The sequence below is a fragment of the Macaca mulatta genome, chromosome 20 (genome assembly GCF_049350105.2).
Source record: "Macaca mulatta isolate MMU2019108-1 chromosome 20, T2T-MMU8v2.0, whole genome shotgun sequence".
Classification (NCBI taxonomy): domain Eukaryota; kingdom Metazoa; phylum Chordata; class Mammalia; order Primates; family Cercopithecidae; genus Macaca; species Macaca mulatta.
In genome coordinates, this window is record NC_133425.1 from 13,245,159 (window position 1) to 13,259,299 (window position 14,141).

The following is a 14,141-nucleotide window of genomic DNA, read 5'->3' on the forward strand; positions in this document are numbered from 1 at the left end:
CTAGGACTGTCGGTGCATGCCACCTGCCCTGCTGTGTTTTAATGCTTATTTTGTAGAGGTGGGAGTCTTGCTATGTTGCCCAGGCTGGTCTTGAACTCCTGGGCTCAAATGATCCTCCCGCCTCAGCCTCTCAAAGTGCTGGGGTTACAACGTGAGCTACTATGACTGGCCAAACACCAAATTTTAAAATGAAGACAATTTTTCTTTTTACTAGTTTCATTTAACTATTGTCATTTGAAAAAAACCTAATTTGTGGCAACAATGTTTCAACAAAATTTTGGATTAGGTAGTCCCATGGGTCCCAATCTGGGGGACCGGGAGGGTACAAATGGAAGATGGGGGTAAGAGAGAAACATTGTGAACCAGAGTAATGGAGGCTGACACAGACGCAGAGCAGAGAGCAGTTGCGTCTTTCTGAAATAGCATGTGTCTCTGCCTTTGGCTGCGATATTTCAGCTCTGCTATTGGCAGGCTTTAATAACAAGCAGGGTAACTATCATAATACTTAAGACTGATAGACAAATGTGGTTCATGGGTGTGGAATGAGAGGCGTTCTTGGTGGTAATGATTACGGGGCCAGGCATAGTGGCTCATGTCTGTAATCTCAGCACTTTGGGAAGCTGATGCTGGAGGATTGCTTGAGCCCAGGAGTTTGAGACCAACGTGGGCAATGTAGCAAGATCCTGTCTCTACAAAAAATAAAAATTGGCTGGGTGCCGGTGGCTCATGCCTATAATCCCAGCACTTTGGGAGGCTGAGGTGGGTAGATCACCTGAGGTCAAGAGTTTGAGACCAGCCTGGCCAACATGGTGAAACCCATCTCTACTAACAATACAAAAAACAATTAGCCGGGCATGGTGGTGGGTGCCGGTAGTCCTAGCTACTTGGGAGGCTGAGGCAGGAGAATCGCTTGAACCCAGGAGGTGGAGGTTGCAGTGAGCTGAGATCGTGCCACTGCACTCCAGCCTGTCCAACAGAGCGAGACTCTATCTTAAAATAAATAACTAAATAAATAAAACTTAGCTGGTCATGGTGGCACATGTCTGTGGTCTCAGCTACTTGGGAGAATGAGGCAGGAGGATTGCTTGAGCCCAGGAGTTCGAGGCTGCAGTGAGCAGTGATCATGATACTGCACCCCAGCCTGGGCAACAGAGCAAGACCTGCCTCTTAAACAGTCATGATAATGATTAGTACTTATTAGATGGTAAAGCGACTGACATTATGTGAGATGCCTCTCTGAAGTTATCCTGGGCTTTACAGCAACCCAGAAGGTACAGGCATTACTGGTCCATTGTACAGATGGGAAAGTCATTGAGGCAGAGGCCAAATACAGTGCTCAGAGTCACACACACAAACTTCTGGGGCTGCAGCTTCCATATCCAGCTGTATCCTCTTTCCTTCTTCTTCCTGGTTGACATGGCTGGGAAGCAGCAGTGTTTTGTCTTCAGTAGGCTAACCTGGCAACCTGATTCCTGCTGGTGGATCTGCCGCCGCCTCTGCAATATGCTTTGGGAGGAAGAGCTGTTGGGCAGTGGCCTCTCATGGCCAGACCCCGTGCTGGGGGCCATGGTCCTTTAGGGGGTATGAGCACTGCCCTGCCTCGTTCTGGCTTTGCTTGTGTCTCTAGGCTGCATGACTGGGAAGGATGGGTGCTTTCCACACAGGTCCTGCCGTGGGTGTCTGAGGCTGCAGGGCACCAGCTCAATCTCTGCAGCAGGCCTCACAGTGTCACTGTTTGGGCCAGGCAGAAAGCTAGAGAGAGACAGATCTGGTCAGCTGATCCGGCACCTGCAGAAGGCTGCAGCAGGACCAGCTCTGTGGGGTCAGAGCAGGGGCGGGTGTTGGGTGGGTGTTTCCATGTTGCCAGGGGGAGGTGCCACATTGCCAGGTGTCCTTTGTAAGCTCTGCAGGGTGCTTTTAGGACATGGGTGCTGACTTGTGCTGTTTGACAGACATAGACTCTGTTCCCACTTGTTCTTATACTTAGAAAGAATTTTAGCTGTCCCTCCCCAGCCCTCATTTATATGGGAAGGCTTGACTCAGGGAGCATAAGGACATTGTGGTCATGTGGTGTGAAAGTGGCAGAGGAATGGCATTTTGAGTGTTGACAGGAGTGCTCTTCTTTTTGAAGAAGAAAAGAGAAATGTCTTTCTTTCTATTCTCTTTTCTTCTGTTCTTTCTTTTACTGTTTGCTAAATCCCTTTTTCCATTCAAACACAATTTACGGCACTGTACGCCTGTAATCCCAGCACTTTGGGAGGCTGAGGCAGTAGGATCGCTTGAATCCAGGAGTTCAAGACCAGCCTGGGCAACATAGCAAGACCCTTCCTCTACAAATAAAAAAATCTAAAATTTGACCAGGTGTGGTGGCCCATGCCTATAATCCCAGCACTTTGGGAGGCTGAGGCGGGCAGATTACTGTTTAGGTCAGGAGTTCGAGACTAGCCTGGCCAACATAGCAAAACCCCATCTCTGGTAACAGAACAAAAATTAGCTGGGCATAGTGGTGGGCACCTGTGGTCCCAGCTACTGGGGGACTGAGGTAGATAATCGCTTAAACCTGGGAAGCAGAGGCTGCGGTGAGCCAAGATCACACCACTGCATTACAGCCTGGAAGGCAGAGTGAGACTTTGTCTCAAAAAAAAAAAAAAAAAAAAAAAAAAGAATTGATGTGTGTGGTGGTGGCGCCTGGCATCTGCCTGTAGTCGTAGCTACTCGGGAGGCTGAGATGGGAGGATTGCTCGAGCCTAGGAGGTTGAGGCTTTAGTGAGTAATGATTATGCCCCTGCACTGCAGCCTGGGTGACAGTACAAGACCGTCTCAAAAAAAAAAAAAAAAACCAAAATAGAAAAAAACCTACAACTATTTCTGCCCAGTGCTCAAAGTATAATATGATCACCACGCTGCTGCTCTTGGCATATATATTCATGAACAAGAAGCAAAGGTCCTGCGTTGGGAAGCTGCCAGACCTGTGGGGGAGACAAGCAGCAACGATTAGAAAAGCAAAGCCTGTGCCCTGTTTTAAGACGTGTTTCGGGAAAGGGCTCTCTCAGATGACAGCGGGGCTGAGGCCTCAGGATGGGGGGCTTGGCCCATTTTGGTGGCAGGTGGTACCGCTGGCATTGTGCTGCCAGAAGTGAGGGGGAGAGTGAGTTGGAGGATGCTGGAGAGGGTGGCCTGTGTAGATTTTATCCCACGTGCACTGGGAAGCCAGTGGAGGACTTGAAGCAGTGGCAATAGGATTTACTCACTTCTTCTTGCAAAGAGCAGGCTCTGAAGCCTGCCTGCCATGCAGAGCACACTCAGCGGTGCGTTCCTTCCGTCCTTCCCTGCTCCTTCCCTTGGCCCTCCCTTGCAATGCTGAGGGCTCCCCTGTGCCTCGGGGTATGGAGTCCTGAGTTGACTTAGCGGCCACACTCTCAGGCTGCTGACAGTCCTGTCACTGCCTTAAGCACGGTGCCCTAACACCCGTGAATCCTAGACCTGTGCTGGGTGCGGCAGGACAGACGTGCCCCAGCAGGGAGTTCTGGAGCCGGGGGTCAGAGTCCTGGCTCCCAGCCTCAGCTCCAGGACTTCCTAGAACTAGATTTCTCTTTCTTTTTTCCTTAAAGACTCTCTGGGTCCCGTGTCCTCATTTGTGAAATGAGGACATTCTCACTGGTGTCTCAGGGGTGTTCTGAGGACCAAACACACTAGCTCAGGAAAGCGTTAGACTTGAGTGTGGAGCCGGGCATCCTTTGTGACTGGAGCCTTCTCAGCTACCTGGAAGCTTTTACAGTGGTGAGCGGTGGGGGTGTAGTTCTTCAGGGTTAGGCCTTTGCCTGGGAATGCGGAGAACCAGGCTGAGGAGAGTGGGAGGGAATGGGGGTAAATGTCCCGTGCCGCCTCACGCGGTTATTGATGGTAGGTAGTGGCATCGCTCCAGGGAGGCCAGTTCTTTCTGATGTCACATCTGGAGACTCCCTTGGAGACCAATATTTAAGCCCATTTGGTAGCTCCCCAAGGGTTCGAGTGCCGGCTCCAAACCTTAGTCCCGGGGTTTAGGGTTTGAGTCCTAGAACGCTGCCTGGTCTCCCATTTTCATCCTGGTTTCTCTCCGGATGGCCTCTGCCAGTCTTCACATATCAAATCCATCAGTAAGTTCATTCCTATTTCTGGGGCAATTCCAGATTTTCCTTCAAAGAGTGCCTGGAAGGCCGGGTATGGAGGCTCATACCTGTAATCCCAGCACTTTGGGAGGCTGAAGCAGGCGGATCAATCACCTGAAGCCAGGAGTTCAAGACCAGCCTGGCCAACATGGTGAAACCCTGTCTCTACTAAAAATACAAAAATTAGCCAGGTGTGGTGGTGCATACCTGTAATCCCAGCTACTTGGGGGGCTGAGGCAGGAAAATCACCTGAACCCAGGAAGCGGAGGTTGCAGTGAGCTGAGATCACGCCATTGCACTCAGCCTGGGCGACAGAGTGAGACTTCGTCTCAGAAAAAAAAAAAAAAAAAGGCGCCTGGAAAAGAATAATAATACAAATGCCTCCTTATTCATTTTTCATACCACAAACCAGGCTTTACCTTTACTAATGCTTAGTCTTCATAGCATCTGTGTAAAATAGGAGTGCTAGACTTGTTCTGTAGTTGAAGAAACTGAGAGGCCTTGCTGAAGGTCATACTACTAGTGCGTGGTGGAGGCAGGGTACATACCCCCTCTCTCTCCTTGATGTTCCTGGAGACCCACAAGCTTGTGTAATGCCCCACCTTCAGAGAAAAGCACCCGGGTCTCTTCGGACGTCCCCTTTGCTATGGACTGAATGTTTGTGTGCCCCTAAAATTCCTAGGTTGGAATCCTAACCCCCCAGTGTGATGGTGTTAGGAGGTGGGCCTGTGGGAGTTGATTAGGTCGTGAAGCTGGAGCCCACATGAGTGGGATTAGCGCCCTTATAAAAGGGACCCCAGAGGTCAGGTATGGTGGCTCATGCCTGCAATCCAGCACTTTGGGAGGCTGAGGCAGGAGGATTGCTTGATCCCAGAGCTCAAGACCAGCCTGAGTAGCACAGAGAGACCCTGTCTCTACACGCACACAGAAATTACACTTGCTGGTGCATGCCTGTAGTCCTAGCTACTCGGAAGGTTGAGGTGAGCCCAGGAGGTTGAGGTTGCAGTGAGCCAAGATTGTGCCACTGCCCTCCAGCCTGGGCAACAGAGCAAGATCCTGTCTCCAAAAAAAAAAAAAAAGGGACCCCAGAGACCTTGTCTGCCCTTTCTGCCATGTGATGATGACACGACAGGAAGGCACCATCAGTGAACCAGGAAGAGGGCCCTCACCAGATCCCAAATCTGTAGGTGCCTTGATCTCGGACTTCAGCGCCAGAACTGTGAGAAATCAGTCCCTTTTGTTCACAGTGCACTGGGTCCGTGGCGTTTTGTTATCGCAGCCCCAGTGGGCGGAGGCGCTCCTGCAAGAGGCCCTCCTTCCCTGGCCGTCCATCTGGAAGAGCCCAGCACAGGCAACTTCATCCCATCACCCCACGTGCAGCACTTCCCTGGCTGCTGACTTCAGGTTTCAGAGCCCTCTATAACCTCTCTCCCCTCCTTAGTTTCTTTCCTGTAGCCTCCACCGGGATACAAGCTCCCTGAGTAGACACACTTTGTCTGCTAGTTTATTGCCATTTTCCTGGTGCCCCAAATCCTGCCTGACAAATAGTTGTTCAAGAAACATTTAAAGAAGGAAGGAAGGAACGAAGGAACAAAGGAACTAATATTTGTTTTAGTTCTAACAAGTATGGAAAGTTAAAAGAGCATTCTGAGGCCGGGCGCGGTGGCTCAAGCCTGTAATCCCAGCACTTTGGGAGGCCGAGACGGGCGGATCACAAGGTCAGGAGATCGAGACCATCCTGGCTAATACCGTGAAACCCCGTCTCTACTAAAAATACAAAAAAAAAAAAACTAGCCGGGCGAGGTGGCGGGCGCCTGTAGTCCCAGCTACTCCGGAGGCTGAGGCAGGAGAATGGCGTAAACCCGGGAGGCGGAGCTTGCAGTGAGCTGAGATCCGGCCACTGCACTCCAGCCTGGGCGACACAGCGAGACTCCATCTCAAAAAAAAAAAAAAAAGAGCATTCTGCAGGAATGAATTGAAACCGAGTTCTCTGAGGGCGGGCTGCAGTCTGTTGTAATCACCATTGCATCTCTATCTGGGGATGCAGTAAAGGCCTGGTGATATCTGAGGGCGGGTTCCAGTCTGTTGTAATCACCATTGCGTCTCTATCTGGGGATGCAGTAAAGGCCTGGTAATATGAGTTGTTCAAGGGAGTGGAGTTTCCCCTTTTTTCCTGCTGCGTCAGGTAGGGCAGCTGGCTGTAGTGGAGTGATGCATGACATGCTCTTTGCTTTCAGTGAGTGAGAACACTTGGTTTTAATCCTGGCTCTGAGAGTAGTAGGTCGCTTGACCTCTCTGTGCCTCAGTTTCCCAAGCTGTGAAGTGGAGGAGGCTTCCCTCAAGGATTCTTTGTGGTGCTGCCCATCTGTTCTGGGAAAGGAGCCAGGATACCCACATTCTTATTTGCAGTGATTAAAGAGCCACGTGGCTGAAGTTTCTAATGACTTGCCTGACCTTGTTAGTTTCTTTGATACCAAAGACAGGTGTCTTCCTTTCCCTGTTGCCTACTGTCTCCTTTACAGATGTGGTGTCAGTTCAGGTGACTGAATGACTTTTGGCCAGGCAAGCAAGTATCAGTTAACACACTGGCTTGGACATTTGGCCCATAACTTTTTATACCCAAGGCCAGGTGTTGGCCAACGTGGGAAGCATGACTGGGCTGGAAAGAGGCAGGATGGTATTTGTGTGAGTGCCCAGACCCCTGTGGACTGTTTTGCTAAGATGCTCTCTCATGGAGTTTGTAGAGGTGAATCAACAACCTTCTTTGTGAAAGGCAAACATCACCTTCAGGTTTTAATTCTGAGTGGCCAGCAGCCCTTACATTGTCACTGTATATCATCAGAGCCACTAGAATATTAGATATGTAAATCCTTTCTGCACTTTGTACATCCTTTAGTTTTGTACAGCCCTGATGTCAGTGATCATGGCCAGCTGAGAGGCAATGTTTTGGGGAGGAAAGCACAGGGGTCAGGCAGACCACAGCACTGAAATTCAAGAGCTGTGTGGCTATGCGCAGTGGCTCGTGGCTGTAATCCTAGCACTTTAGGAAGACAAGGCAGGAGGATTGCTTAAGGCCAGGAGTTCAAAATCAGCCTGGGCAACATAGTGAGACCCCTCTCTTTACAAAAGAAGAAGAAGAAGAAGAAGAAGAAGAAGAAGAAGAAGAAGAGGAGGAGGAAGAGGAAGAGGAAGAGGAAGAGGAAGAGGAAGAAGAAGCTAGACATGGTGGCATGTGCCTGTAATCCCAGCTACTTGGGAGGTTGAGGCAGGAGGATCTCTTGAACCCAGGAGTTATAGGCTACAGTGAGCCTTGATTGCAGCACACCCTGGGTGACACAGTGAGACCATGTCTTAAAGAAAAAGATCTATGTGACCCCCGGCCAATGCTTTAATTCCTCTGAACTCATTTTCCCAGTCCTTGAAATGGTGGTAATATTATCTCCTTGATGGATTCCTGGGAGTTATATGAAGTGTCTAGCACACAGCCTAGGATATGTTGTATCTGGGAACCTCACTGGAGGCTCATAGATAGTTTTAGAGATTTCAGATGCCTCTTGCAATTGGGTGCAAGAATCGTGCTTGTGTGTTGGTGCACATATGTGGATTTTCCTGGGGAGAAGTTCCTTTGCTTTCACGACTCTCCTTTAGAGTGTTCCAGGCTTTAGAAAAAAGTAAGAAACATGAAACACTTCTGGTAGTTAGTAGGTGGTAATTGCACATAGTGTTTGGGGCAACACTGGCAATGGTGGTATCATTAATTTTGTTTTTGTTGTTCTGCTTGCTGATGTTAAACCAGCTAGACTGACTGTGTTCTTATGCACATCCCTACATGTATTAGCAGTGGGAACTTGGGCAAGTTATTTAAGCTAACTGTGCCTCAGCGTTCTCGTCTATAAAATGGGGCTATCATAGTACCCCTCTGACACAGTTTTGAGGATTAAATGAACTGACAGATGGAAAATACTCAGAAGATACACTATGTAAATTACCACTTGAGCTATCGAAGGGTGTTATACGCTATAAAAATTATACCTTGATAAGAAAAATTGGAAAAAAAAAATCCAAGAGAGTACCTGGCATCTTAAAGACTGAATAGCTGGTAGGTGTGATTATTATCAACACCCTCAAAGGGTACATTGCTGACACATCTTCCTGAAAACAGCATCTGGGCCTTACTGTTGAACTGCAAATAGGTTGACCTGATTTTCCATCTTGCTGAAACCATCCCTACAGCAGAGGCCCTGAAGTTCCCTTTACCTGATATCTACCCCTCAGTCCTCCCTGTGGTTAAGAGGACATAGACCAGGCTACTGTTCCTGTGAGGCCTGAAGACAGGATGGTGGTTCTCAGCTGGGGGGTAATTGCAACCCCCTGGGGACATTTAGCCATGTCTGGGACATATTTGGTTGTCACAGCTGGGATGAGGGTCCTTCTGGCATCTGGTAAGTAGACCCCAGGGATGCTACTGAACGTCCTGTAGTGGACAGGATAGCTCCTCCCAACAGAGCATTATCCAGTCCCAAATGGCAGTACTGCTCGCTTGAGAAACCCTGAGACAGAAGGAAGCAGCAGGGCTGTTTTCCAGGAACCGTATTTTGCCTTAGACTTTTAAAATATTTTTAAACCTCTTGCCTCCTGCATGGGTCAAGGAATGAAACTTAGGAAAAAATGAACCTAAAGAAAAGGACAGATCCGGGGAGCATTTGTTTGCGTGTGCGCGCGCGCGCATGTGTGTGTGTGTTTGGGAGCTTTTTTGTGCCATCACTCCTGAAGTGAAGATGATGATTTAGGAAGGCTGTAGATGCATAAGGATACACACCTGTGGAATGCACCAGAATACGTGATTCTGACTCCATAGCTGCGGAAGTACCGTCACTGCTGCGGAAGTACCAGCTCACTGGTACTACTTTACTGGAGCTTAATGAAAATTCATTCAGTTGATATTTGTTGGTGTTTACAACAGCCTTGTCTCCCTTCACCTCCTTTTTAACAACCAAGTTTCTACTCTTGAGTTAACTTCGTTTGAATATATGGTTATTTGGGAGCTGGAGGTTGTAAGAAAGCGGCTCAGGCTTTATTCCTGCCAATTTCAGGAAGAGCCGCGTGGGAGCCACCAGGGGGCGCCCTGGTCTTTTCTCTGCCGCTTTCCTTCCGCAGCTGCGGGTGATGGTTATCTGAATTTTTGATGTCCAGCGCTGTACCCCTTTCAGTGGTGAGGTAGTGGGTGGTGGTGGTCGTGAGAGCAATGGTCTTTTCTAGTTGAAAAGCATCAAGCATGCATGCAGCTTTCTGTTCACCATCAGTATGGCACAGTCATGCACTGCCAGCCACTTTGTGGTCCTGTTCTAAAAGGGAATTTGCAGCTAATCAGAAAACATTTCCCCTGTGTCATTGCTTTTCATGAGATGTAATTGATTAGCTGTGGGTATTCAGCTTTTGAATCCCGATTGTTGCCTTCTCGCCCCTTTTTTTGGGGCTGGGGAGTAAAGGTGGTAGAGTGAGGTGGGCCCAGATCAGCTGGCCCAGTTGTTTCCTTTTGATTTGTCATAGCTTTTGATCGTGAGCCAGGGCAGAGAGGGCAAGAAAAACATCCTCACTTGTCAATAGGTTGTGTTGAGTGGGTCCTTCTTTTTCTGTTGGCTATTATTGGAAGAGACTCTCAATACTAGTGAGGCGTTCTGGCTCGTTGCCTAGCAACACAATTCCAAACATTCGGCAGCTCCAGAATTGAAGTTGAGGAGTGCTGTAGTAACATCAGAAAGAGATTCGAGGCCCCGCAGCCAGCCGCCTGCTCGGCTAAGGGCTCGATGATAAAATTTTAGGATGAGATGGTGGGGCAGTGACCGTTAAATTGGCTGCAGTCTGAGCCCCCTGCCCCTTAACCACCAGGAGTGAACCTAGGTGGCATGGCCAACACAGATCCCTCATGCTGGGCATCTTTCTTTAAAGGGGAAACTTCCCACCGAATTTTGTGTACTAGCCCTTCAGTGATTGTCTTACTGTCTTAGTAATTGGAAGGTTCCTGATGACATTTAGACATGCCTCACTTCTTTATCATCTGTTTATTCATTCCCCAAACATTTACCAAGCATCTCTCATGTGCTGGGCACAGTTCTAGGTACTGAGGAGCTAGAGGTGGGGATCCAGCTTGGCCATGCACAAGTTCTGTGTCACACGTTAAAATTTCCCCATCATTAAAATGTGGATTCTAAGAGTGCTAGCACCATGGGCTGTTGTGAGGACTAAATGAGTTCATACATAGAGAGTGCTTTGACAGTGTGGTCAGCACTCAATATATGTTAGCTCTTCTCACATGGGCTCTGCCTACAGAGCGTTCTAGTGGAGGTAACGATGGTAATAAAATAAAGAAGTGATCGATGATTGGATGGGGCAAAACGGGAGGCAGTGGGGTCATGTGGGAGTGACGTCCTCTTTGTTGTCTGTGGCACTGAACGATCCCCACTCGATCCACCCATGGGAATGAGTTCCTGTGAAGCGGGAAATTCCTAATGGAAGTTTTAGGTTATGCAATACAGCTCCCAACTCTTTACCTGGAAAAAGACCAGTGCTGGGTGCTGGTCCCTCATATAGACCCTGGATTCCTCGCTCCCAGGAGGGGAAGGAGGAACCGATGACAGCAGGATGAATGTAGCAAGGACAGGGTGGCTGAGGTGCAGAGGGCCACAGGGGGGAAGGGTTAAGGGCTGGGTGCAGGGGCGGTCAGGAGGTCTTGGAGAGATGGGGATGCTGGGCCAGGAGGGGACCTCCCTGCAGTGTGCAAAGGTGGCTGACGGTGATCTCCTGGGCTGCACCTCTGGTTCTGCACTAAGCACTGCAGGACGTCTGGATGGGCTTGAGAGGCTGTTGTCACCATTATGAAGCCCTTGAGGAAGCAATGATAATGGTACTGCCAAGTACTGAGTCTGCCCTTGTCACCCATTAACTCACGCATGTCTGCGATCCTGTGAGAGCTTGCGGTGATCCGCATTTCACAGAGGAGACGGGAGTGCTTAGCAGTAGGGAAGCTTAGCTGGCATCACACAGCCAGTGGCTAATGGAGCTGGGCTGCACAGCTAGGCTCTTAGCCTGGGAAGAATGTGTTTTAGCTTCACCTGGAGACCCTGCACCAAGCCACAGGGCATTTTGAGGGGGCTGTATTTCAGGCTGACTTCCCGCATCTGGCTGTTTGTTCCCTGCCTCGCCAAGCTCTCTTGCCTGTGGTTAATGATCCAGGCTGCAGTGAGCTCACAAGGTCCCAGTATCATTTCTGTGCGCTTGGTTTGGGCCACACATTTATTTTTTTTTTGTCCTTTTTAGCATTTGACCATTTTATTTGAGGTCTGCTGCATTCCTGCTGACCTCCCTAACAGCTCAGATTCTTAATTTGTTTACCGACTTTCAGGAAGGGCTGTCCCTGAACTTTAAGCTGGGATCAACTTTTGGTCTGGAGGTTTCTAGCTGGCTGTCTCAGCTGGGCCAGGCAGCAGCTTATGTAACTGTTTGATGCAATTTAGAGCTGATCCAAAACGGGCCTCTTGCTCAGGGGATGAGACGCGGTCAGACTTGTTGGAAATGTCAGCTTTGTTTGAATTGTGCCACTGGCAGAGCTGGGACAGCTCGGTGTGTAAAGTTGAAAGGTGGGGGTGGCGGGGAGGCAGTGGGGTGTGAGTTTATTGGGAAGGAGTAGCCTGAGGGGGCTGCTTCATTAAAGTTGGGGGAGCTGCACCGCCCTGGAGGAGAGCACCCCAGGCTCCTGCAGTCCCATGTGAAGGGCTCACGTCCTGACCTTGTCCTTTACTTCGTTTGTTTCCTTATTTCCACAAGGAGGTGAATAACACTCGCCGTGTGCAGCACCTGCACACACTGGGCCCAGAGGACATGCTCCGTACGTGGCAGGGGTGCTTACATTTTGGTTGCAGCCCAGCAGTTCCAACCCTTCCCCTGACCCCTCCTTCAACTCCTTTTCCTCCTCCTCTTCTCCCTCCTGCCCTATACCTTAAATATTAATGTTAAAAATTCGTATTTAAAGTTTTGTTTGCATAAGTGTATATTTACATGGAACAAAACTCAAAAGGTACACATGGGACACCATAAAGGATTTCTCTTCCACTCGCATGTCAGCCACCTTGCTCCCCGCCCAGGACTCTAACCTTTGGAGTTTACCTTCTGGAAGAACATCGCTGCCCATTTGAATAGGGGGTTGGGCATACTGGAGCTCCCACTTGAAGTGGCCACCGCGTGCCCTTTGATTGGCCGTTACGTTGCATTTCAGCAGCACCAAGCTGCTTCCAGGTGTCTGTACACACTGTCAGTTTCATGCGCGCACGATTCAGTTTCATGCACTTCCTTCTGCTGGGACACCCTCCCCTCTCCTCCCCTTTTGCCTCGGTCGTGCTTATTCATCCTTTAAGACACAGCTTAGGCGTGGCCTCCTCCAGACAGACAGACACTTGAAGATCAAGAGGCTAGCTTCGTCATCAGTAAAGCTGGTTGGAAAACAGAGCTTGAGCCTGCGGGCAGGTGGACTTACATAAACTTCGTCCCTGAGTCTAACAGTCAGAGGTAGACACTCCCTCGGGGCAGCTCCTGAGCACACCTTGTGAGCGGGTGAACAGGTCCATAAGCAGAAGAGACATGTCAGGTGGGGCTCTGTCCTCTACGGTAAAGTAAAGCTGGACAAGAGGAGGGGCGGTGCATGCTGGAGGGGCTGCTGTGCCCAGACAGGGCTGTCTGCAGAGGCCTTCTGACAACGTGGCTTTTGAGTAGGGGCCTGAATGAAGTGAGGAAGAGATCGTGGGGGTGTGGAGGGAAGAGTGTGCTTGGTGGAGGGAATGGCCAGGACAGAGGCCCTGGGTCCAGGGGGCGCTGGGTGTGGCTGGGGTAGGAGGAGATGAGGCAGAGAAGTTGGGGATGGGGCGGGTGGGGTGGCCTCAGCTTTCATCCTGAGTGAGTGGGGGTGCTGCTGGGGGCATTACAGCAGAGGATAGTGAGTGATGCAGGGAGGCCTGTGCCTTAGACAAGTCATCTGGCCCCTGGGTGGACTGGGGGACAGCAGGGAGGGCAGGTGGCAGGTGGGGGTCGCAGTGTAGGCAGCAGATGCTGGCCACCTGGGGGAGGGCTGGGGACTTTCTGATTAGGAGAATGACCTTTGGGGTTTCTCCACATTGAAACGATCAGTACAATACCTGCCCACGGTGAAAACAGCTGTCGTTGGCCCATCTCTTCTCAATTCCCAGGATGAAGAGCGCCCCTGCAGTCTTTCAGCTGTTACTGCATCGGCGGGACACTTTCTACCACCGTTTCTTGAATTGCCATGTTTTAGACATTGCCAGTTTCCTGCTGGAATAGGTAGGGGTTGTGGGTGCGTGTCCTGAGCATCCTGCTGGGCTGAAGGGAGCAGCCTGTTTTGTTCTCTCCTTTCTCAGGGCTCTGTGTTATTTTCTTTTTCCTCTGGGTGGCCTAATGTACCTTTGTGGCCCCCCCGCTTTTATTTATTTATTTATTTATTTTTTTGCCTCGCAGAACCTTTAGCATCTTTCTCGTTCTGTTCTTCCTCCTCCTGAATGGTTGACCCCCAATTTTATTTATTTATTTTTATTTTTAATTTTTTCGAGATAGCATCTCACTCTGTTGGCCAGGCTGGAGTGCAGTGGTGTGATCTTGGCTCACTGCAACCTCCGCCTCCCGGGTTCAAGTGATTTTCCTGCCTCAGCCTCCCGGGTAGCTGGGATTACGGGCATGCACCACCATGCCTGGTTCCTTTTTGTATTTTCACTAGAGATGGGGTTTCACCATGTTGGCCAGGCTGATCTTGAACTCCTGACCTCAAGTGATCTGCCTGCCTTGGCCTCCCAGAGTGCTGAGATTACAGGCATGAATCACTGTGCCCAGCCTGACCCCCAATTTTAATCATTTTATGTTGGCAGCTGTAGTTTTAGTCACAGCTGTCCCTTGGTAATAATGAAAAAGGAAAGTGCCGTCTTTCTTTTTAAA

General features: G+C 49.8%; 2 protein-coding genes across 43 annotated transcripts in view; one reads left to right on the forward strand and one right to left on the reverse strand.

Moving 5' to 3' along the window:
* The window catches only part of SNX29 (sorting nexin 29), a 657,788-nt gene that overhangs the window by 101,824 nt on the left and 541,823 nt on the right, over positions 1 to 14,141 (forward strand). Inside the window, exon 12 of one of the 42 annotated variants that reach the window (XR_013412460.1) lies at positions 4,229 to 4,331. The exons of 39 other annotated variants lie outside the window; for them this stretch is intronic. The gene's annotated coding sequence lies outside the window, so the exon portion shown is untranslated. Of the gene's footprint in view, positions 1 to 2,571; positions 2,664 to 4,208; positions 4,332 to 14,141 lie in introns of those variants that run through there. 2 more of the 42 variants (XR_013412459.1, XR_013412463.1) reach the window with 2 other exon arrangements.
* LOC144338320 (putative uncharacterized protein FLJ32790) lies at positions 1,216 to 9,425 on the reverse strand. The gene is given in 5 exon segments (XM_077987050.1): positions 1,216 to 1,625; positions 1,627 to 1,752; positions 3,252 to 3,436; positions 3,763 to 3,821; positions 9,233 to 9,425. Coding segments are annotated over 5 exon segments (846 nt in total). The 3' UTR covers positions 1,216 to 1,342.